General features: G+C 41.8%; 1 protein-coding gene across 2 annotated transcripts; it reads left to right on the forward strand.

The window, feature by feature from the left end:
- The first annotated feature begins 14,430 nt into the window (after positions 1 to 14,430).
- Positions 14,431 to 23,666, forward strand: LOX (lysyl oxidase). 2 transcript variants are annotated; one of them, XM_052700608.1, is made up of 7 exons: positions 14,441 to 15,366; positions 15,497 to 15,605; positions 16,721 to 16,858; positions 19,090 to 19,246; positions 21,562 to 21,657; positions 21,816 to 21,931; positions 23,339 to 23,666. In XM_052700608.1, exons 1-7 carry the CDS (start codon positions 14,730 to 14,732, stop codon positions 23,343 to 23,345), a joined length of 1,260 nt encoding a protein of 419 aa, XP_052556568.1. In that variant the 5' UTR covers positions 14,441 to 14,729; the 3' UTR covers positions 23,346 to 23,666. The 2 variants fall into 2 exon arrangements, with proteins under 2 accessions (XP_052556569.1, XP_052556568.1); XM_052700609.1 differs by lacking the exon at positions 23,339 to 23,666 and having other exon boundaries at positions 14,431 to 15,366; positions 21,816 to 21,935.
- Positions 23,667 to 25,851: the final 2,185 nt, after the last annotated feature.

Here is a 25,851-nt window from a genome sequence, read left to right on the forward strand (position 1 = left end):
ACTACATTTGATATGTTTGTAACAATATAAGCATCTGTGAGGTCCAAAGCTTTGCTTTGTAAGAATATAAGGATCTACGAGGTCCAAAGCTTTGCTTAAGTACTTGTAGACCTTCATGTACTTGTTCTAACCCATGAAGTAAATGGGGATTAGGTTAAAAAAAAAGAAAAAAAAAATTATACACATGGATTCAGATTGTGCATTAAAAAATTCAGGGACTTGCATTCAAAGAAAGAAAACCTGAGATGTTCCTGTACTACCAAAGGGGGGAAGGCCTCCAGTTGTTTCCTTGGTTCTCTGGGCCTGTCTACAACTTCATCTGCTCTGAAATACAGTACAACCTGAAGCCTTTACAGCATGTGTGTTGCATTGCTGCCTACGAATTACACCTTCACATTTACTGTTACTATAGTCCTTATGACCAGGTCAGATAGTAGCTTTATAGATTAAATCTAATAATTATTTTTATGTTTTCTATGCATGCACATGTATATTTGACCACACACAACACATACGTGCGTAAAACATCCAGATTATAGTATCTACTTGCAGTACAGGTGTAAATAAACATCTGACCCACAAACATAGTCCAGATAGTTAAAAGTCTTCAGGGGAATCCAGGCTGGTATCCCAGAAGTTTACAAACGCAGGATCTCAGATCCCACGCTCCCACAGCAGACTGTTTGCATGGAGTCAGACTCAGTGATACTTCTCTTATCAATGTATTTTCCATCTTGTGCCATTAAAGCCATGGCTTAAATTTTCTCTTTTTTTTTGGACAAGAAATGCAGGCCCTGGGTTTCCCTTACCTTATGGGCTTCTAATGGCACTCATCATGGGATGGCTAGGAAGGCACATACAGACACACTGTGTCTGGAGTGATCCATCTTGGGAATGCGTTCTCACTTCCACAGATGAGCTGTTTTTTTCTCACCCTTTAGAGTTAGGTTTGAAACCATCACCATAAATGCTGAGCTGGGTTGATTTTTCTCCTTTATCACCTTCCAGCAGTAATTTCCATCATAGCCACTCCCAAACAATATGTATAATAGTAAGCTTTTTTTTTTTTTAACCTCATTATGGTGGATGGTTGTTAAAATTAGGTTAGGTTATTGTTGGACTCAGTGATCTTTAAGGTCTTTTCCAACCTGAGCAATTCTATGATTCTATGATTCTGTTTGTCCCTAAATTGATGATTTAATTTAAACAGAACAAGTGTCAGTATGGAGCTGCTCCATACTGGTGGAACAATGAACATACCCTTCCCCTTACTGGGAAAAAAAGGTGCCATACATTTCATGAACGTCCCTGCCTATAACAATCTGTTATCTGATGACAACTTCCTTTTGTTGCAAGTGTCTAAAGCAGTATTTTACCAAAAACAATTTTTAAACCCAACAGATAAATGCCTGGAAGCCTGAGTGTCCGTGTGGAAAACAGCACAACAGCAAAGGGGACAGACAGAGCTTAGAACTCACCAGCTATGACTTCGGTGCTGCCTCATATCTTGTTTCCAATACATGGATGAGAAACAGTTTGCACACCAGGAAAATAGTGCTCAGGACTGATATACTGCATTAGAAAAGGAAAAAAAAAAAAAAAAAAGATGTGTCAGGGCAGTGCATAATATTATGAAAACCCATTTCAGACATTGGAAACCCCAAAATTACCAGATGAAACCAGGAGAGGGCAATGAGCACACAGAATACTGGTAGATAGAAAGGCCCAAGTATCTGAGTGGTGTGGTATTTTCCTCTTTTGAATACTTACTTGCCCCATCATCAGCTATGAAAAAGTCGCATTTCTGAGGTTAAGTATCATCACACTGTGCATGAGAGGCCTGCGGATCTTTGAGAACAAAGCAAAGGTTTCCACATCAATCTTCTAAAATATAAAACAGTTCAGAATTGCTGCTGAAAGTTTCCTCTTGGGCTAAATGGAAGAATGTGTTTAACTGGACAAATTCCCAGAATTAATGCCACAGAAATTTGCATTGAAAAAGAAAAAAAAATAAAATAAAAGAAGAACAACAATCAGCATTTATAAGTGGAAAAACCATTGCAAAGATCTGTTCTAAGAAATCGCTTTCACAATAATCTTCACAACAGTACACTCCGAGTTGATTCTTTCCCAAAGCATACTGTTTTTAAGAAGTTTATTTATTGCATTTTGATATTTTCAGAATGTTTAACATTTGGTGACTCTGGGGAAAAATCTGTCTGTTCTTTAACAAATGAGGACAGCTTTTGTTAGGTTTTCCCAGAAAGAAAGCCTGTTGTTGTATGTGTTGCTGTTAGATCCACTGCAGACATAGACAACAATAAATTGTCCTATTGGATTGAAGCATGTAATTTTCTTAGTTTTCTTTAACAGGATACTCCCTCTAAAAAGACATGGTAACTTCTAACTTCAGAAATGCTGTAGTATTTTTTTTTTTTTAAAGTCGCTTTGGCTGAAATAAAAATAACCTTTTCCAAAAGCAAATGAATAAGGTATGTCATTATTCTCAGGTGTAAACAAGTGCAGGGGTTTAGACTGGAGATTTTTATAGCTGAAGTGGAAATACATTCCAATAGAAAAATTCTTCAGAAGTCCTGATTTTTTTTATTTTTATTTTTCAACCTTTTAATAATCTAGGTGGTATGTGTTGGATTCTGTTTTTGTCCTAAAGGTATTGGTTTAACATTTTATAACATAATATTTGAAGTCCTGAGGAATTCAGAATACTCTCAGTATCCGTGGGAGCAAACAAACACACACTGCCTGCATACCTAATTGTCCAGTGGTTTACCATGGTGAAAAACGTACTGCCACATTTTATGGCTTAACCTCAGTTCTTAGTTTTTCATGGGTTCAAATGAGTTGAGTTTGTTTTTCCCAAGGATATCTCTACCTCACAGTTAATGTATGCAATTTGTTCACTGTTTGGAACATGTCTCTGAAATAATGTATTTTAAATTAAGTTAGGAAGGGATGATTTGATGCAGCGTGAATAACAACACATTCATCTTCTGTCACAGAAAACTACCACACTTTTGTTCTCTATTGTTTATAAAAGTATTATCAGCATGATGCCACAGGGAGGAGGATGCTCAGTGGGGCAGCACAGGATGCTGAGAGATTGAGACAGGGCTGGATGGGTTGTGTTCACCATTTGGAAATTTCTCCTTAGCTCCCGGCCTCTTTTAATGCCTAGGAGAGCAACCTGGCCTGCAGATATCAGATACATTTTCCTTGAAGCATTTCACACTATGGCAAGAATTGTGAATTGTGAAGCAGGACTGAATACGTGGAGCTCTGTGTTTCCCTGTTCCAGGCAGTCCTGCCCAGCATGCCCTTACATTGGGTTGCAGACCTTGAATATATAAAACAAGACAGAAAAGAGCAAGCTTCATTGCTGAATAAATAAATTTTGAGTGGTTAAGAAATGCAATGTTTTAGGCTGTGTAATAATATTTCTGCTCTCAGTATTTAGAAAGCAAAAACCTATAATAAAAGGGAAAATGAAGCAACATGTTTGATCACCCCAGCAGAAGAAGGACTCAGACTGTCATCATCAGGTGCTCATATATCAGATATCCTGACCTAGGAAATGATTCTGGGAGTGTGTGGCTCTCTGATGGCCCCCATCTGACACTCACCAGTGGCTGTCTTAGTCTGGTAGCACTCACAGAATCCTAGAATGGCCTGGGTTGAAAAAGACCTCAAAGACCATCTAGTTTCAACCCCCCTGCTCTGTGCAGGATCACCAACCACCAGACAAGGCTGCCCAGAGCCACATCCAGCCTGGCCTTGAATGCCTCCAGGGATGGGGCATCCACAGCCTCCTTGGGCAACCTGTTCCAGTGTATCACTACCCTGTGTGTGAAAAACTTCCTCCTAAACTTCACTCCACCATTTGAAATGAAGACTGCATGCACAACAGGCATCACATCCAACATCCATCTCTCTACAAAACGTGCTCCTTTCTCACTGGTAGCAAACCACGGAAGGATGAGAGAAGTAACTCCAAAAGAATGGTAGAGATCCTTTTTAAAAAGAGCTGCAGAGCTGCACAACCCTGCCAGTCCTTCATGAACGAAGGAAACTTTCAAAGGTGTGTGAACAGAGACAGGGAACAGAACATTAGTTTTTTTTTGTCTTTTCCAGTTACCATGCTCATGTTTGTGTGGCAGGTGTCCTATTGTTTGTGGATGCTCTCTTGAAGACAACTACCTCAACAGAAGTGTTCAATTCAATACATAAAAGGCACAGTTATGTTTTGCTTTGAGGGGAAGGGAAAAAACTCTCTGACTTTGGGATGTGGTATGTTCTCTATCATTTGAAATCTTTAATTCAAGACAGTCTTTCTAAAAAAGCTATCTTAGCTCAGCTACTAATTATAATCTTTATGCAGAAATTACTGGGTGAAATTCTATGGCCTGTGTTATACAGAAGATTAGACCATATAGGTCTTCTTGGCTTTGAAATTTTGCAAATCCAAATTCCGATCCAAATTCTAACACATATAATCTTCCATATAGCTTTCCCTGGAGGTTTCTATAAAAGAATATTTCACTTACTTCCTATCCAGCACTGCTCAGTAAAAATGCTGCAACTGAGATGACACGCTCCATGAAGTGCACAGAACAGCAGTGGATGAGTTTTCCATAATGGGCTTTAGAATCTTCCATGATGTAATGCAAACTATACTTGTTACTACTGCATCTTTAGGAAATAGCAACCTTTAAGAACAGAAGAGTACCAATGTAAAGATACGTGGCAGTGAAGACAGCATGAGAAAGACAGCATCTTCCCCTTGCTAATCAGCTTAGGCATTTTACATTGTGCTCTGCTTCTACTTCCCACATCAATAAAATTTAAATTGTAATTGCTCAGAGTTCTACAGTGGTAGAATGGTGTTGGAAATCATTCCAATTTTAATGTAAAATATAATGCAAAGTGTGAGCTGCTAATAAGAAATGTGAAAAACACAGTATCTAGAGGAACTTTTACTTTTTAAAAAATACATCACAGGATGTGCACAAACATGTTAAATGCTCCACAGTCGTGTGCAGAGTTCTGCCTTAATATAACTCTGCTGATTTCCATGGGAGTAATCCGCTGCAATTGAGTGCTGTCCATAAAAATTTAAACAAGAATCCAGACACTCTGAGTCTCCTGCATGTCTGTGGGGAGAACGTGCCAGACATTCAGTAAGTTTCATCCTCCTGAAGTAGCACCATTTCTCCATATACTTGCCAAAACTTCTCCAGGTTCTCTCTTCCTACAGTCTCCTCCAATGATATGATTCCTAGGAAGCCTAGGGAAGTTCCCATGGACTTTATGCCTTGAGAGATCCAAGATAATATCACCACGTCAAGAACTTTTTATTCCTTACTGATTTCCTGGCTTCCTCAAATGCAGCTTGATTCCAGTGGAGCAGTCTAAGACCTTAGGAAAAGAACATCTAGGAAATTGTATGCCTTCCTATCCTAGGAAGGGTAGAAGGGTAGCTCCTTTCTACAGCTACCCTGTTGCTGATTTCCCCTACAAAAAAGTGAGGATGGGGCTCAGAAATATAAAATTTCCTAAAGTTTAGGACTCTATTTGTTTATGATGGTCTGTGTGTTTGTATAGATCTTTGTACAGAACTTGGCTACACATGTAAATTGTATTTAGATACAGTGAAATTTTATTAAATGGGAAAAAGTACAGAAGGAAAATAGCACAGTGAAACTTTACTAGAAAAAAAAACCAAAAACCTGCTGTGGTTTCAGCTGTAGGTTTACTGGTAGGACAAGTAAGAGGTTTAATTGTTTCCATTTGTTCCATTCTCATGTCCTTATGTCCCATGCCACCACACAGATAATTCATACAAAGCCAGTCACTATGAAACCACAGCTGTAAATTGGTGCCTCCAAAGATACAGAGAAGTCATGTGCTCAAGAGTGAAAAGTGTTGTGCTCTGCTCTCCCTCAACCCATCTCCTATCCCCATGTAGACCTTCAGGGCAATATGACCCCCTCACCTGACCTGATTATATCACAGAGGACAAAGTAATTCAGGTGTGGAGCTGGTGAAGGTGTTTCCCTTACAGAAATGAAAGGAGCTACCAACTTTCCCACTAAAGTTTTCAACTGAAATTAGCGTTAAAGTATAACTCTCTGAAAATGATTAAATGACAGCATGTGTTGAGATAATTCTAAATACTTCAACAGATATAAATGTAGTTTAAATCAATTGTTGTAGGCTTCAAAATAGGTAAAATAAATCCCAAATAAATCTCAGAGGCTGTTCTTCAGTTGCTATCTGCTTCAGTTTTCTCACAGTGAAGAGAATGCAGGAGTTCCCAACTTTTATATCAACATATTAAAGCTGAAAAAGCACTATGCACCTCTTTTCAATGACTCATAATTGATAAGTAGCACAGTTGTTACTCTGATATACCTTCATCACAACATCTTTTTATGAGCATTTCTAACTAACTGCATGAGTTAATGTTTTATTTCCTCAATCATCTCAGCAAATGTAAAGACCCAAAGTGAAATCTGATAATTACCTGTAGATGAAAATAGGAATTAGATTAAGAACGCATTTCAAAAAGGATCTACTATTCTCCTAGTGAGCAGAATAATAAAAGAGTTCATAATATTGGTACGTGAGACAAAATGTTATGATGAAAATTAGACTAAAGGGAAAACTACCATGCATGTTTTATTTGAGTCAGAATTGCTGAGTGTCAGCTTTGCTCAATGATACACAGAGCTGCATGAGAGCTTTCACATGTTCCAAATGCAGCACCTATTCAATACAGCATTATATATTCAGCACTGCTATTCATATTGCAACAGTGGCCAAAAGTAACAGACACACTCAGTGACCTGCTGTGAGCATCAATGAGCCTACACATATGACACTATGGCTCCTGACCTGGAGAGCTTGCAATTTGGCTGGAGAAGACACAACAATTTGGGAAGAAAAGGAGTAGTAAAAAGGAAAGATAGCGGGACCAAGATAATGCAGCAGGTAAGATAATCATAGAATCATAGAATCACAGAGTTGGGTTGGAAGGGACCTTAAGCCCCAACCAGTCTATCTCTTCTGCTGTGGGCTGCCTGTCTCCTACCAGCGTGGGCTGCCCAGGGCTCCATCCAGCCTGACCTTAAGCACTTCCAGGGATGGGGCACCCACAGCTCTCTGGGCAGCAATGCCAGGCCCTCACCATCCGCTGAGTACAGAATTTCCTCCTCATATCTAACCTAAATTTCCCCTCTTTTTGTTTCTTCCTTGTCCTGTCTCTAACTGCCCATATAAAAATTTATTCTCCCTCCTGTTTATAAGCTCCCTTTAAATACCAGAAGGCTGCAAGGAGGTCTTGCTGGAGCCTGCTCTTCTTTGGACTGAACAATCCCAGCAGTCTCAGCCTCTCTTTGCAGGAGAGGAGCTTCTGCATATCAGAATATGATCAGCAAATAATTTCTCTGTGGGCTTAGTGCTCTCTTCTTTTTACAAGAAAGTAAATAAGTATCCAGTTTTTACCCAGACTCCTTAAACTAGACACTGTCTGTTTCAATCTTCCTAGGAAAGTCATAGCTAGTTGTAACTAAGGAAAGAAATGCACAGCAACCATGAAATGCTCACTTGTCCAGACAATCAGTTTAGGCAGACTGGAATATCTATTCCATGGCATGCAAGGTGACTTGTTCTGGGAATGGAAATGTTCGTATTTTGTAACATATTTGATCACTTAATCTGCTCAGAAACTTCTTTTTGAAGATGTAGAGATAAACTGTCTTACAAGCAAAATAGGGCTAATACATCTTGGTAATATCAAATGTTTGTTTGACACTACCAAACTAGGCCAAGACTGAGCTGAAATTTTAAAGGTATTTATTTTAGATGCATCTTGCCTCCTATATTTTTACATCTTGACAACAGCAGATAGAGTGAAGACTGCTAGAGACATCCACCAGGGATTAATTGTTGATCGATGCCTAAATTATACTGTTTTCCCATAGGAACTCAGCTACTACCGTATATCTCATGAAGCCTTAACCACATCTCTATAAGAGAAGAACCTTTGTCAGATAAGTTTCTGTGTGCTGCTGGAAATAGGTTTCACTGTGGAGAATTTGTTTCTTAACACTGGTTTGTATTCTTCTTTATCTCTATTTGAATACAATTTGCAAACTATATTTCTATTCTCCCTGATACCTCTAAGAACATTGCATACAATGCCAATGTAGCATTCTGCTTGCTAAAGTGAAGGTATAATTTTTGTGGTGTACTGGCTACAAATTCTTCAATGAAGACATTGACAGCAGAAGACAGCTAATGCACTAGCTGCAGGGATACTGGAGTGCCTCTGCCAGTTATTCATTGCTGTACCACCTCTATCACATTTGAGTCTGCATTACAAATGCTATTATATACTGCTATTTTAATCAGATATCGATGGAAAAATTAGGATCACCTATCCCTGTGACAACCACACAAACACAGGGATGATAATAAAGGCAAAAATGCTATGAACTAGAAAAGAATGATCCTGGTATATGGGACAGTTAAGCATTTCTACTGCTAGAGGAAGCAACTTAGTAATGAAATGAATGAGAAACAGCTTATCTGGAGCTCCTTCACACTATTTTTATGGAGTTAGATGTGTTTTAGAGACACTGCTGCCACAGTCTAAATAGCTTTGATGAAACACACAGTAAATAATGTTCCAAAGTTTCTGCAGGCATGTCCAGCTTTAATATGATGTTAGATTCACAAGGGCTTCTCTCCCACTGAAGAGGAAAGAAAAACAACTGATTTGGAATGTCATCCATTCCTCTCCCTTCGTGCTTGATGTTCTTGATCTCAGAATGGACTGCTGAATGCCATAATTTCAGACTCACTGTTTTCTTAAGTTCTTAGCTTGGACTTTACTACATGTGCTTTTTTTTTCTTAGAGGAAGATGTCTGTTGGCAGAAAGGAAGACTCATTCCACCACCGTCACAAACAAGAAATGCCTGTGTGCGGAACTGTTTAGCCAAACATTTGCTTTTTCTGAATTTAACTAAGTTTTTCAGGTTTTTTTGTTGTTGTTGGTTTTTTTTTTGTGTTTGTTTTTTTTCACACTGCATTATACTAAATGGAATTACATCATCCATGTTTGAGATGGCAGGCAGCTATTGAGGACATGGCTCTGCTTATGAAGACCCCTGAGAACTGATCAGGAACACGTAGCTTACACATGCTCTGTACAAACCCAGTTTTAGTTTTTAAACCTTCCTAAGGGAAACCAACTTGTGCCTCTCACATTGCTGCCCTGTGGCAGGCACTTTGCTCTGAGCATCTTAATTACGATTCCTTTCTTTTAATTATTAGGTAATTTCCTGAAATCAGAATGAACATACTTGGCTTTATTACTGATGATGAATTTGGTGTACTACTGCAATGAATATCTCACAGACAACCATCAGGGAAGTTTTCATTGCTGATGCTGACATCAGGAAGGAAATAACCTGGGTAGATTTTCAAATCTTTGACTGAATTTGAAATAGCTGTCATTTATTCCCATTTTCAGACATCTCACTTGTTACAGAAACCTTTCAGAGACCCACAAGTTTTTAGAGAACAATAATCAGGGATGAAATACGCTACAAATTCAAAAAAGAATATTTGTCTTTGGTTCAATTTTCATGATGCTGCTTTTACTCAGGTTCAGGTAAGAATCCACAGAACCAGAAGTTTTCAAACCATTCTAACAGCACATTGACAGTCAAAACTTTTGAAACACTGCTATTGTAACTTCACTGCGAAACCTCAGTATGACAAAAAGTGTGCTGTGTAAGAAGGCATTCATCTTCAAGTCTCACAGCAGGAGGGACCAAGACTCACCTCAGCTGCTGTAATGGTTTTTCCTGATGATTCTGTCTGATTCTGCAGAGAATCAAATTGTGTTTAATTTTATACAGTGGAAGTATTTGCAATCTAATGGGTCTGTGCAGTGTATAAAAGCTCTAGTACAAGTTTTGTCATACAAAAAAATTGTCCCTAAATATTAGACAGGATCTAGGTGACTATCTGTCTTCTAATTTGAATTGAGGAGACCACCTACAAGCAAAATTCTACACTTTCTTTTCATTTGACAAATGAACAAGATCATTAGAGTCAGAAAAATACACGCGTTCCCTTATAAATTCAGGGCAGAAAAAAAGTCTGAAAGTTTACCTTTTCATTTTACTTGTGGTCATAGGAAGCTGCCTGATGAGAGACTTCAAAATCAAATAGCAGCTAAATTTAACTAGAAAATTAGGTTTCGTAAAAAGCAAATTCCTATAGAGTCTTCTCCAAAGCCTACTGATGTCAGGGAAATTCTATGATCCTGGCCTCTAATTAAATTGTTTGTTAAAAAAATCTCATCACAAAGCTGAATCTGAGTGTCCTTAAGTTTTCAGCTAAGGTCATGTACTGTGAAGAATATCTTACCCTAATATTTAAAGCTATTAAGGGGCACTCCTCACCATTAGCAACTTTCCCGCAGTGCACTAACAATGAATTTCTTAATAAAGCTTCTTGGACCTGCTGACAAACGGGATTAAGGGAAATCCAGTGTTCTGATGTGCAACAAAAATGCCCAGTTTTGAATACTTGAACACAAAAGTGACAAAGTTATAAAATAGGATCAATAAGGTATGTAAAACAAGATAAGTTTGAACAATCTATTTGCAATTCATTGCTTATGCAGACAGAAAAAAAAACACAGTAAGTACTTTGCCTACTCAAGCATAACTCACAGATGAGTAAAGTAAATTCTTCTCAAATACGGGAAGCTGAAGGCAGCCACCACTCTTCAAGCCTTTCCTCATAGTAACTCCTCAGCAACCAACCATTCAATAACAAATAAAACCAGCCTCGAGAAAACACACTTAATATATTTTAAGGTTGTCTAGTCTTACATGAAGATTCTATAAAAGAATTTGTATTTCCTGCTTCACACATGTGCGTGTAGGTAAAAACCCAATTTTACATTAGACAAATACACAAATCAGTCGATAATCTTTTAGAAACAAAATTAAACATAGTGGAACTGTTGTAAGCTAGCTGTGCATTTAATTCACCCCGGACTGCTTTCATCAGCACTCTGAACAAAGTAAGCACAAAAGAACATTAAAATCTCTTTCTTAGGACATGTGCTAAGACATGACAAATCCAGGTGACATGACAAATACAAGTGTTTCCTGAGATTCACAACTGCTGTTCAGCAATGCTGTGTATGTAAGGAGAGCTCCAATATCACACATTCACTAAGAACATTTTTCCACTTCTAACCTTTGAACGTGGAGTGCAGTGATTTACTGATTAAGTTTAAACATAGATCACATCCTAATCTTAGTTTTTAAGAAGTTACTTGGGTTTGCATACTATTACCTGCTCCTATGAGTGTAATTCTCTGGGGAGGGTGAATTAAGTTTCTCAGTTATAAATACTGTCTTTATTTCTGTGGGTGGCAGAAATAAAAATCCCCAGGGCAAGATGCACCAAGGCATTCCAGTCACACTAGCTGAAATAAGCAGGTAAATGCTTACGTCATTAAGAGAAATGCAAGCCAGCATTAGAACTGGTCTTTACAAAGCAGCTGCATTAAACTCATGAGAAAGCTTAGTGGCCAAGGACTTGCCATTTTTAGGGCATTTTCTAAAGCAATCGCTTCATCTGTCTTGTTTATAAGAATTTTAAGGTCTTATCAAGAGATTTTCACCATGCTACATCTGATCACAGCTGCTGGCGGGCTTCACCAAGGTGACAAAGGGACCAAGGTAAAAAAGCTAGGCAACCTGTGGGGAGAGGACAGTTGCTGAATGGCCATGAGCATCTTACGAATGAAGGTTGAGACTCTCCAGTGCTGCTTGTGATTTATAAAACAGATTCCTTAGCAAATAATGGTAGTGGAAAAAAAATGGCAAACACTGTGAATGGCTGATAAATGGGCAGGACTACCATTAACTCCACTGCATTCCTGTATCCAGTTTCATGAAAAATAATTACTTAATCGGGCAAAGAAAAAAGAGGGGAAAAAAAAAAAGATGGCTAGAATACCACAGCGTGGAAACCTTTTCTAATATCACACACTGGGAAACAACCTGCTGTTTGTAACATCAGTAAGATTTAGAGGAAGATTAGAAAGGCAGAGATCTCATTTCTTCAGTGTTGTATTTTCCCTGTCTTCAACCTTTCCGTTTTACTCATTCTTAGTCACTGACTGTTCCAGGCAAAACCTTAAACAGAGAAGAATACTATCAAAACCACAACAAGAATGATCTGAGGGGACAAACGGTCTGCAAATTGTGATGAATAAGAAAATCCAACTTAGCCCAGGAAGCTGCTCAGCTGAGCCCAATATGGACTGTCAGGCACATCCCACATGAGGAGAAACATCAGCAGCTGGCTGTGGCATAGGATCTGCACCTGGGGATGCTCCCCACCAGCCCAGTGCTGGCCAGCAGTGAGAACCAACACTCAGTTGGGTGCTGAGGTACTCCAAGCAAGAATCACAGAATCACTGAATGGTTTGGGTTGGAGGGGACCTTAAAGCCCATTCAGTTCCACCCCCCATGCCACGGGCTGATTGCCACACACCAGATCAGGCTTCCCAGAACCCCATCCACAGCAACTGTGCCAGGGCCTCACCACCCTATGGATGGAAAAATTTCTCCTAATATCAAGCTTCAATCTTCCATTTTTAAATTTAAAGCAATTACCCTGTCCTACCCAGATGTCCTACTACTAATTGGCCTTGTAAAAAGTCTGTCCCTTTCTTGCTTATAATCTCTCTTCAGGTACTGCAAAGATGCAATGAGGTCACTCCAAAGCCTTCTAGGCTGAAGAAGCCCACCTCTCACAGCATTTCTTTGTTGGAGAGGTGCTCAGCCCTCTGATCATCTTCATGGACCTCCTCTGGGCCTGCTCCAACAGCTCTGCATGCCCAGGATCTGAGGGACCTCACATGGCAGAGCAGAGGGGGACAGTCCTGCCCTGCTGCCACCCCCCTGTTGATGCAGCCCAGGCTACAGCCAGCCATCTGGGCTGTGAGCACACTGCTGGCTCATGCCCAGCTTCCCACCTACCAGGAGTCCAAGGCTGCTCTCAAGGACTTCTTTTTCTAGCCTGTACACATACCCAGGATTGTCCCAAACAAAGTGCAGGACCTTGTGTTGTCTTGTCAAACTTCATTAGGTTTTCTTGGGCCAAAGCCTGCAAGCTTTAAGAAGACTTCCTCTTTTTACAAGTACCAGCTTAGTGCTTCCTGGTGTCCTCCAGACAGCTGACCACTGATTTCATAGAGAATCCCACCCTGCAGGCTACCTGTGTGACTGCAAGGAAGGAGCTCTGCATATGACTGCCTGCTTGCCTGCAGCACTGGATTCCTGGTATCAGCAGTGGGGCAGCTGCTTGGCCCAATGGACAATGCCAGCCTGCTGCGATGAGGGCAGTGCCCAGGATGCGCTCCACACACTTCACGGGCTGTGGAGAGCAATTGGGAAGCCAGGGGCTGCTGCTATTACTAAATGGACACATGAGCCCTCACGGCCCCTCACCACTGTGGCACAGGGCGACATTTGGCAGGATTTCAGCCACAGCCTGGGAACCACTTGAAGCAACATGCAAATGAAACAAAATGCAGCGAGACAGCGTGCGGGAGAGCTGACACAAGGCGGGCACCTGCTCACAGCAGCCTCCCAACCCGGGGAGCACCAAGGTCTACCAGGCAGGCCGTGCTGTGCGGGGTCACCTCGGGATGTACCTCCGCACGGACCGCTGCCTCGCCGGGCCGCGCTGCGCCGAGGGCTCTGTGCGCTGTGTCTCTCCCAGGCGAAATTTCGCTTTTCAATGGGAACCCGCTCGGGAGGAGCGGAGCCTGTAATATTTCTCGTGTGACTCACACGCAGAAAACGAAGTTCGCAGTCGAAGGTTTATCTGATGAGGGCTTTTTACTAATTAAGGCGTCGTTACGGGGCGCGGAGGAGAAGACCCGGGATGGAGGTCCCCAGCCCCGCTCCCCAGCAGCACATTTTTCAGAAATATGTTTCCTCTCTCGCTCTCGGCCCCTTCCCCCTCCCGCCGCCCCGCTCCGTCTCGCAGCGCTGATGAGCTAATAGCATTTTTCCTTTGCATATTTTGGCTCTGCCGCACGGCATACTCTGGCGCGCCCCGCGCCTGGCAGCCTACGTGTGTCTGGGCGCGCTCGCCCGCCGCAGGCCCGGCCCGGCCCGGCTCCGCCCGGGGCCCCGCGGCCACCCCTGCCCCGTCTCCCTGCGGCCGCCCCCGCGCGGGCGGGGGGCGGCGGTGGGGAACCGTCGGGGCCGCACGTTTCAGCCGCATTACGTGCACGAATAGCGGGGGCGCAGCCAGCGGGGCTTGTGTAACTTTGCGAGCGTGCCAGCGAGTTTAAAGTCCCTGCTCCGCCGCTGCTCCTCCTTCCTCGCTGCAGACACCCGAGCGGGACGGCTAGAGAGGCTGACTGCTCGCCGCCGCGCCGCTTCGCACACTTCGCCTATAAATACCGCGGAGAAGGACAGCCACTCACGGGCCGGTTCCCCGCCGCCGGTCCGAGCTGCCCGATGGCACCGCCCGGCTGCCGCCGCGCCTGAGCCCCGCACTTCGCTCCGCTCGGCCGCCCCGCGCCCGCCGTCCCCTCCAACTCCCCCCGTCCTCGTCCGGTTCTCTTCCCGCCCGCGGGCCCCGGACAGACGAGAAGATGCGCTGCGCGCCGCCGGGGCTGCTGCTCGCCCAGCTGCACGCCTGCATCTTCTGGAGCGGGCTGTGGCCCGCCGGCTGCCAGTCGCCCCCCGCCGCCTGGAGGCAGCGCATCCAGTGGGAGAACAACGGACAGGTGTACAGCCTGCTCAGCCAGGGCGCTCAGTACCAGCCCCCGCGGCGCCGGCAGGCGGCCGAGCCGGCGAGCAGCCCCGTGCTGCTGCTCCGCGGGAACGGCTCTGTGCCGCGGGCCAACGCCGCCCGGCCCCAGCCCGAGTCCCAGCCCCAACCCCAGCCTCAGCCCCGGCCCCAGCCCGGCGGCAGCCGCGGCTCGGGCGCCCGACATTGGTTCCAGGCCGGCTACCGGGCGCCCTCCGGCAGCCGCGGCGTCGCCAGTCCATCCTCGGCAGCCCCACGGTCCGGCGGCCCCGGCGACGAGAGCGAGCGGAGCGCCGGCGGGTTGCCCGCGCCCAGCGGTCTGCGAGCCGGGCGGGAAGACGTGATGGTGGGCGACGACCCCTACAGCCCCTACAAGTACACGGACGATAACCCCTACTACAACTACTACGACACCTACGAGCGGCCGCGCCAGGGCAGCAGGTACCGGCCCGGGTACGGCACCGGCTACTTTCAGTACGGTAAGAACCCGCGCCCTTCTGCCACCGCTGGGGGGGGGGGAGGTCGGGCTGGGAGAGGCGGCGGTCGGCGGGGCTGAGCCGCGCGGTGTCCCGGCTGACCGCTGCGCTGTGGTTCTCTAACGAACTGCAGGTCTGCCCGACCTCGTCCCGGACCCCTATTACATCCAGGCGTCCACCTACGTGCAGAGGATGTCCATGTACAACCTGCGCTGCGCCGCCGAGGAGAACTGCCTGGCCAGGTAGGGAGCGCAGTGCGGACGGGGCGGAGCGGAGCGGAGCGGCCGGGTCATCCTTATTGCTCTGCCATAACGCCCAGCTGGCCAGGGCGGGGGCAATTGCGAACCCCCCGGGTCTGAGCACAAGCTGCTTCCAGCGCCCAGCCGCGCTGCTCCGCTCCTGCAGGCTCATTCCTAATCAGCACCAGCTTCTGCCCACGTCAGAACACGCTGATCGTTCCCGTGCCCATCTATCGGGTTTTAAGACTAGAATCTCTTGGAAAAGTATCCCCAAGACCTTTAAGGGTCGCAGATAACAGCTTTGCTGACCAAGCCGGGCCCCCTCCACGCTTGGCAGTGAGGGATTTTCCTGTTTTGTTTGGAGCAAAACCAAGACGGCTGGCTGTAACTGTTTAACTGGTTTCATGCCTTATCGTGCAGAACAGATTTATTTATTTAGCAGCATCATTAACTGATGTCAGACTGTTTCCACGGCCGTGCTCTTTATTCAGTTGCTGAAAAAGAAGAACGTGGTATAGTTAGAACCAGTATTTTTCATGCTCACTTCACAATGAAGACTACTTGAAATGTTCTTGACTAGTAAACTGGTTACAATATTCCAATATTAAAAACAAACTACATATGTCACAGCTGTGTAAAATAGGATAAGTGCAGGGCATGTGTTCAGTAATTTTTTTTTTTTCTTTTTCTTTTTCTTTTTCTTTTTTTTTTTTTTTACGACAGAATCAAGTATCTGTTCTGTGATCTTACATTCACAGCACGTTGTCTCAGTCAGCAGCAATCGGACTGTGCTCTTGGTACTCTGGCACTTTCACAGCCAAGCAGTGATCTTGCTAAAGACCTGAAGTGCTAAAGAGCCAGAGTTGGTCACCAGACTCGTGTTCACAGAATTAGAGGCAGGCCCGAATCTCACCTGGTTCTTTGTCTGATAGCAGGGGGAACTTCTGAGCACACCATGTGGAGTTCTTGTGCACGAGCTTTATGGAGGCTTAAAAGATCTATACCATTACCTCTGATCTATGACCTCTATAAGATCTATACCGTTACCTCTGAAACAATCCAAAGTATTTTGAAGTTGATGGCTCTTTTTCTTTCTTTCTCTTCCTGCTTTATTATAGTTCAGCTTATCGAGCGGATGTTAGAGACTATGATAATCGAGTGCTCTTGAGATTCCCTCAGAGAGTGAAAAACCAAGGAACTTCAGATTTCCTACCAAGCAGACCTCGTTATTCCTGGGAGTGGCACAGCTGTCACCAGTGAGTGAAGTGCCTCAGTATGGTATCTCCTCATTATCTTTTTCACTAACAAATTGGCAATCATAAGGTGACGTTTTGTGGAAGCTGTGGGAATGCTTTAGCATTTGATCATTTTGTGATAGTGGTAGTCACACTTTGTAGAGCCACGTGAAAACTAAACGGGTATGAAGCTTGAATATGGAACTTAGTATAAATCTGTTACAAGTATAAGCCTCGAATCAGTTCTGGCAGTGGCACCTCCTCTTTTATATAGCCATGTTTTATGTGGGTTACTGGCTAGTTGCATGTTAGTTAAAGCAGCTGTTGAAGTTCTGAAATGTGCGTTCAGTAGCATGTTCCCTGTTACGTGTCATTCTGAGCATCTACCCATAGTCTGTGACCTGAACTTCTTGGGTTAGCTTGTTAAGGAGTGTTCAGGTAGATATGGAATAGATGAGGTACTGAGCTGAATGATCTCCTTATCAATATCTATATCACACCTTGATCATCTTGATCTTTTCACAGAGCAGTTTTGCTCTTGAATATCTAAGGGGTTGAAAACATAGCAAAGCAAATAAAGCCCACTTTCAACATCTTTCAACATTTTGGGAGCTGGTAACACTGCAAACTTGTACTTTCAGAAAATTTGAATGCAGGATTTTGCAATCTTATTCCCATTTTGACTCTGTTCTAGCAGAACCAGTTGTAAACTACTGGACAGTTTACCTTGCTTAAAATGTAATTCTGAATTATGAGTACATCTGTGTTAGCTTAGTATTACACCATTAAAATAATATGTAAAGTGGGCTTGACCTTAAATCTACTGGAGTTGATGAAATATTTCTCTCAGGTTACAGGGGGATTAACCTCAACTGCCTGTAGTCAGACTTGAATGAAAAAAACAGCTATATTCAATTCTGACAAAGAAAGACTGACACTACTAAGTTATAAATGTTATAAAACATCTTGTACAAAGCTAAAACCAAATGAAGAAAACAAAACAAGCTTCCATAAATTCTGCACTTAACCCCTAAATATGGGGAAAAGGAAAAGACCAACAAAATCCCCAAACCTGGTGATAACTAAGTTGATAAATGGATGAAATGGATGGAGATAACTTGAAATCTTCCACTGGTAGAAAAGCAGTTTCTGGCTGTGCCACTGTAGATCAGATATCATTATCCAGATGCAGAATGTCTCTGATATTAATTCCAAGAAACAGAAGAAACACTGCGAACAAGAACAAAATTATCTTTTTGACAGTGAAAGAAGTCCATTTGGAAATGATCTATCACTATCAATGCCTTTGGCTAGCCACCAGTGTTAGTCATCATCTGTGAGCTGGTTTTAGTGCTCTTGATGCACATGCTCCCGACTCGGGGGCTTCATTTCATTTTAACAACATCTTTGAAACTTTTTAAATCATCTTTTTTGTGCATCTGATGAGCTGGAGGTGTTTTCAAGGAACAGCAGCCAAATGCTGAAGAGACAAAGTGTGGATAGGTAGTACATGTTTAGGTCTCTACCTTCTAATAAAAATCTATTTCTATAACACTGGATGTTTGAGTCAACAGTGGAAGCTAGAGCTCCCTGTGTATGAGAGGAAGAGAAATACATCAGTGTGCCTCAGTGGGAAGCATACAAATGGTTTTGAAATAGAGACCACATCAAGTGCAGAAAGATGTTGATGTCCCGACTCTGTTCTGTTAGTTCTTAACTGAGGTAGTGAGATCAGTATACAAATGGCGGTTCCTTTAGGTAGGTTTCTTTTTTCCCCCAGTTATCTTATGAATGGGAGGACTGTGGAAATTAGGAAGTAAATTACTGCTTTTTTTTTTTTTTTTTTTTTTTTTTTTTTTGGGTAACAAGTAGGAAACTTCTCTGGAATGTATAGTATGTAAGGTAAGCATTCCTAACCAGACTCTGCCTAACGGCAATGTTATGAAATTTACAATTCAAGCATGAGCTATTTAATACTTGCTATTGTTATTCTGATAATAACAATTTTTTCCTGATAAAACTGGAATTTTTGGAAAAACAGTAAAAAGTTCAGACCTGACTTAAAGGATATGGCATTGTTATAATCACTGATAACTGGAATAATAAAAATAATACTGAGCAGCTTGCAGTAGGAAAATGTACTAACACATGAGTTCTATGTAATGGAAAACACCCAGACTTAACAGAAGTTGATGGAATATTGACTAAATCTGATCTGATCCATCTTTAATAACTTACCCATGGTCTAACAGGCATTATCACAGCATGGATGAATTCAGTCACTATGACTTGCTAGATGCAAGCTCGCATAGAAAAGTTGCTGAAGGACACAAAGCAAGTTTCTGCCTTGAAGATACCTCCTGTGATTACGGGTATTACAGACGATACGCCTGTACAGCACACACACAGGTAAGAGTTGGTTCAGAGACGACCAAGAGTCTTCCCAACTAATTTTTTCCTTTTTTCCTCTGCCACTGCGGGCTGTATCATCTGGCTTGGAAATTCTCTACTGCAGGGAGCATGATGGCAACTCGGACTCTTACAGTCTACCCAGTTGCTGCCAAATGTGGGTGTCATTAAAGTGCAGAGACACTCATTACCCTTGTAGTGTGGTAAATGAAGGTTAAAACACATGTTATACGAGTTCATGACAAATAGACAAATGTTAGAGTTAAGTGTGCAGACTAGCCAACACCAGGACAGTGAGGATCATCAGGAGAATAGCATGGCAACCACACTGTTCCACTTGGGAAGCCAGAAACAGTATCAAGTGATGAGTAGTTCCACATGGCATGAGGAAATGGTTGATGGTGGCTGATTTTCACAGTGTAATAATTGAGGATATCCAGAAGAATGTCTGGACAACAGCTTCAAATAGGGAGAGGTGCTCTTTTAACATGGGAATAAATTACAGAACTCCTTGGCATAGGGTGTTGCAGGGACCAAAAGTATCTACATGAGTTAAAAAATGATTTAGGCAAAATGGAAGGTGTTAAACATGATAATCTGTGTCTCAAATATTGTTAAATGCCTGGTGGAGGGACTTTGCCTGGGTGAAGGACCTCACAGCTCCTGTTTCTTACACTGTTTTTTCCTCAATCCTGTGCTGCTGATAACTGTCATAGATGTGACATTGAGCTGGACTGACCAGTGGTTTAATTTAGTGAGGCCATATTGTGAGCTTGAATCCCTTATTCTGCAGTTTTTAATTTAGGAGGTTATGTTATTACAGAGAAATGACAGCCATACTTGACTGGCTGACAAGTACACATTTGAATTTTAAATATAATGAATGATCTACGCTACACAGAGGCTTTGAAGAGGTTTTTAAAACATATTTTCTCGTTTTGTAGACTATGACATCTAACTAAGCAATGTGTGTATTTTACAGCTGGAGTATTTGTGTCACTAGAATATTGCCTGTGTCAGCATTTCCACTGGAAGCCTATATTTCAGAGATTTGCAATTTTCCTCCAGCCTCAGACTTGGCACATAGATGAGAGTCTGAGCTGATCACCAGCTGGGTCAAGAGGGAATTCTTGCAAGACTTGGATTTTGTGTAGTCTGTGTTACTAGGATGTATCAGCTTTCCCTAAAGCAATCTGTATAAGCCATGGTGAAAGGTGCCAAGGTTGAATTACTGATAAATTCATGTATGGGGATTGCTATTAAAGATCCTCGACAACAGAGAAGTTTTCAGATGTGTCAGGAAGAAAGACAGCATTTTTAGTTCTACAAGAATTCTTACATCTCTGTGTCAGCCTGAAGAAGAGCCCCTCTGGCCACTTCCCTGCAAAACTAGATGTGAAAATAGCCTTTTTTGTACCCAGAGGCAGCATTTAGGCACACTATATCTAGCAAAAAGGTGCATTGTTCCTAAGGGCAGTGATGATTTCCAGCACAGGTGAGCAAACTCATCCTCAAGAACATCAGCAGTGACCTACTTGAAATTTGCAGATATTTAGGCCCAAGCTTTGGTCAAGATTGATTTTATTCTTACTTTGTAAATATGACTGAGTAGTTCCATCAACATTGTTTAACATTGTAACAGTAGTGTAACATAAAAAATAATGAAATACAGAAAAGATACAGACTTTTAAATGTTCAACCCTACGTTTTCCTGTGAAACGTGATGTTGTGCTGTAAAATGTGCTGTTTTCTGTGAGGTTTCTTCTGGCTCATTTGTATTTGGGCAGGTGTGACTGTTAGGGAAGGGTAAGGAGGCAATGCCAGCATTCTGTCTTGCAGAGGTGGGCAGTGTGGCAGTGCTCCAGTGCCTTCTGCTCAGGACGCCTTGCTGACTGACCATCCCTGCACCACAGTGGTCATCAGAAGCACAGCTAGAGGAAAATGGAAATTAGACGTGGCTAAGCAAGAGTGCTTTCCAAAATTAATACTTCCACATAATTGTTGAATTTAAACAACAGATAAAACATAGGTTTTATCTGTTCACAGATCAACGCCTAGCAACAGTATAGCAGTTTCTTACACAAGAGCAGTAGTACAGTGTTTTCTGTACAACTGGCACGTTAAACCTCTGCGTGCTAGGTCAGGTATTCAAATAAAATGCCTAGAAGAGATGAAACTCATTCTCTCTAGTAATTTTAATTTTTCTTACTGAGACACTGTGATGCTTAAGTGTACTTTGGTCTCAATGTTGCTAATGTATGGAAGGTTAGTCTTCCTTAAAGAGATTTTGACACCTCTCTCACTCCATTTTTAAGGGATTGAGTCCTGGCTGTTATGACACTTACAATGCTGACATAGATTGCCAGTGGATTGATATCACAGACGTGAAACCTGGAAACTACATTCTGAAGGTAAGGACTTAGGGAAAGGCAAGTTGTTTTGTTTTGTTTTTTTCCCTCCCTTCCTTCCTCCCTCTCCCCCTACCCTCCAAAATACAAATCATGTGTGTATGTCCTTCTGAATGTAAAGTTACCAACCGAGATACAACACACTGCTTTCTTCCCTTAAGGTCAGTGTAAACCCCAGTTATTTGGTACCTGAATCTGATTACTCCAACAACATAGTACGCTGTGATATACGCTACACTGGCCACCATGCATATGCCTCCGGCTGTACAATTTCACCGTAAGTATATTTCTTTTTGACTGTTTTGTGTTCACCGTGCTGAAGTTGACATTCAGATTTATGTAGATTAGAAATTTTGTGGCTTTAAGGATCTAATTCGAAGTTCAGATGGTGCATTTCAAAGATCTTTTTTGGCAAGAAAGTTGGGAATCATTATGTTGCTGTTGTTAACTACATAACTTGAGAATACTGACCTGTCGTAAATAAATGTTTGCATTACTTAGCATTAATTTTTAAAAAATATTAAATAATATTTTTGAAAACAATCTTGAGTGAGAACTTTGCTTCTGAAGTCTTCTTATTGGGATATGAGACACTTGACAGCAGCTACTACTGCCTGAGCAGTCACTATGTCTGGTGCAAGTCCTTCTTTGTATTTGCACTAAAATCTTTGTTCTCATTCAATGCCCACTTAGTGCATTCAGACAGAACTGTTGAGCAGTTAAATAGCTCTCAAAGCATTTTGTAAAATCCCACGCTTGTGTGTGAACTTTGCTGCTGTGTGTGCAACGGCTGTGTTTCCTATAACAGCCATTCCATGTACTGTGTTGACAGCTCTTCAAAAGTTTAAACAGTGCTGCAACTATGCTGGTCTCATTTTATTTTATTTTTTTTATTTTTTTATTTTTTTCTCTGAGAAGGCGAATTCACATTTAATTAGTGTTCTTACTTGTAGATCTGCTGTAGCTTAGTAGCTGTGGAAGATGCACACAAAAAACAATTGTTCTGTAACACAGTAATGAGCAGTTCCCAGGTGCTGCATTAGTTTCACATATACAACATTTATTCCATGAAATTCCAGAGCAATAATGAACGCTAAATGACAGCATGGTCTACTCTAACAGCATCAGTGAAATAAACATAGTGTGAATACTGATCAGTTAGCCTTACAAAGGTATTAGGAAACGGGTGATTAATGGAGGCTAAAATGAGAAACTTTCTTCTCAGTCCAGCAGGGAGGTCTGTATTTATAATCACACTCAGGTCATGAATGCCGTAAGTTAAATGGCATCAGCCTAATTCTTTCTTTGTTCTCACTGTATGGTGGTAAGGCTTGCAGGACACTGGCAGAGCAGATGCCCTACAGGACAGAGTAATTAATGATGGGCCAGTAGAAGGAGTTTAAAAGCATTTATGTGTAGCAGAGGTGACTGTTACTTCAGCAAAGATAGCTTCTTTCTATTCGCTCACATTCCAATGGAAGAGAAATTTATGCTTTATTCCTTAACTTAATGGTTTCCTTATCTTATTAGTAAATGCAATCAGATAGATGCTGGTGAGAAGACAAAATTTCTTCTGCCAGTTTTGAGCTGCACCTTCAAGCTGATGAAAGCATATTTACCAGACTTTTTTTTTTTTTTTTTTTTTTTGGCCATTTGCATGACACTGTTTCTTTTCCTTTAACAGGTACTGAGAGAGATACAAGAAAATGGATGAGACGGTGCCAAATGTTTTGAACTGAAGTATCATTGTATAAATTTCCATAGGATGTAAACAGTATAGAAGCAAAACTACAGAACATACACACGTACACCCACACACATTGTGATTCTGAAGCACGTTGGCTGCTTCTTATCAAAGTCTGAAACTGGATTTTAGGCATTTGAATTGGCATTATGTTTCTAACTATTGAAATGTGTAGATCTGGTGACTCATGCACAGATATTCCTAAATTTTGAAATATTAACTCATTCACAAAAAAAAAAAAAAACCAAAAAACAAAAAACAACCAAAATATGAGCATTTTTTAACTCCTGCATATTTGGAGTTCAGGTGATGATAGATAGACTTCAGTCAGAATATTACTGGTGAATGAGTTGAGCATATTCTAAAAGGTAGCAAATCTTTCTGTAAAGTGAATTAGGAAAAATGCAATAGAAAGCACTAATGCCAGCTATCTCAGAAAGCACCAGAAGGAAAAACTGCTTGAGAGTAATCCCATTGTAACCATTCAAACAAAACTTGCTGGGACATTGTTGATATGAATGAGAAAAGTATGTTCAGTTTGAGGGATATTAACATATAGCAGAGAAATACATATATCTATATCTATCTATCAGTTATACCCCTACAAGAAAAGTTACGTTTACATTTTTAATACGTTAGAAGTTTTACCATTTTCTTAAGTCAAAAGCAGATGGGGGTTTTGAAAGAAACCTTTCATCCACAGAAACGAATTAAAGAACTTATCCACCTTTCTATGTCAAAGAGATTTTTCAAGGTGGGGCTTTTGAAAGACTTCTGCACACATAATGTGGATAGAAATGACTACCTGCCAAGAAGAGGGCTCGCAGAGATGATGAAGAGTCCCTGGTGTAGTCATCTGTGAGAAACAGCCCATTTGAACAGGTTAGCCATCAGCACAGGCTGTTAACTCAGATGGCACCACAAAATAAAAGCAGGTCAGAATCTCTAGCATGGTATTTTCATTGTGAGAAAGCCTAATGCCTACTTCCCCCTTAAGTACTGCATTTGGCTGTTGAAATTTGTATCTTGGAATTCAGTTGATTAAAAATGAAAATACAGAGGGAGAACGAAAGTAAATACATTAAGAATCCTAACTTAGGCTGTTCAGGACCCAAGCATTGTTAAGGGGAAAAACTTCCAGCCCACATCAAATTTTTTCACTGATCTTCTTACTGGTGCTGGGTACACCACCCCTCCTCCCATCCCCAAATTATTTTGCATTTGCAGTGCACCCTGCTGTAAGCTACAGTAGCTGTGATTCTGTTTTTAAACTGTGAAATAACATATCACAAGGGGATCTCATGCTTTCTTTCGGAAGATTTCAGATCACGTAAAATGAAGGATCTACTTTTGAAACAATGACCTGGAAGTACTGATTGGTGTTGGTGATGTTTAAGTAGCAGTTCCAAATACCTAACGAAACATGAAATCTCACTATCATATACATATATACATACATATATATATATATATGTATACGTGTATATATACATATACATATATATATATATATGTATATGTGTATATATACATATATATATGTATATATATGTATATTTTAAATAGCGTGTTATTCAGAATAGTTGGAGAAAAAAACTGAGGAATATGTATGGTTTTTGATCACTGCTGAGAATACTTCAGGCAGTATTTGGAAGTATATTATGCAGTTGAACCCTATGAACTCCATTTTGGAAGTTTTATCAGTTGTTATGATAGCTGTTAAGAATCAGTGTGTTCTTTATTGCATGTATTTATTTCGGGACTATAAAGTACTTCCACCTTAATCATGATTAGGTTATGCTTGTACAGCTAGTTGGTATGCTGAAGAAGCATCTAAGAACCAATAACCCCGTTTTTACTACCCAATGTTTGAAGTGTGTCCTGAATGCAATTAAAGACTGCAGGTCCCTTTTTCGTTTGTTCAGAGATCCATTTCAGCAATCAGCTACCACTGTGGGCCCCAAACAGGAGCAAAATTTGGAAAGCAGATTTCTTAGGAAGCCGTGCATCTGAAAAGCAAGGGCCTGATTCAAGTTTAGGCTTCTGAAATTTCAGCTCAAAGAGCTTTTAAGATAAAGAGATGCAAATGCATTCACCTTTCTAGAAACTTAGGTCAGAATTGGGGTGAAAGTCCTGACAGCAGCTTGTGCAATAGACACACAAGCTACTACTGTAATGGAAGCTGAGCTGTGGTGGGCACAGACTGCTTCCTGGTAAGAGGTGGTGTGCTCTTACTTCATGGTGCTTGACACTGAATGTGGGATAAGAGAGTGCTAACTGGACACAGAGAAGCTGAGGAGTTTCTCCCTCAGTTTTCAAGGCAGTACCCTGCTTTCGTATCTATATCCAAACTACTTGCGGAACTCCATTGAGGTCAGCAAGAAGCCAGAGGAGCTTAAGCATCCTGTGTAGGTGGAGCGTGTTGCTGGACTTGGACCTTTCAGTGGGAATGG

Source organism: Tympanuchus pallidicinctus, unplaced genomic scaffold, assembly GCF_026119805.1.
Source record: "Tympanuchus pallidicinctus isolate F22 unplaced genomic scaffold, pur_lepc_1.0 scaffold4, whole genome shotgun sequence".
NCBI classification, from domain to species: Eukaryota; Metazoa; Chordata; class Aves; order Galliformes; family Phasianidae; genus Tympanuchus; species Tympanuchus pallidicinctus.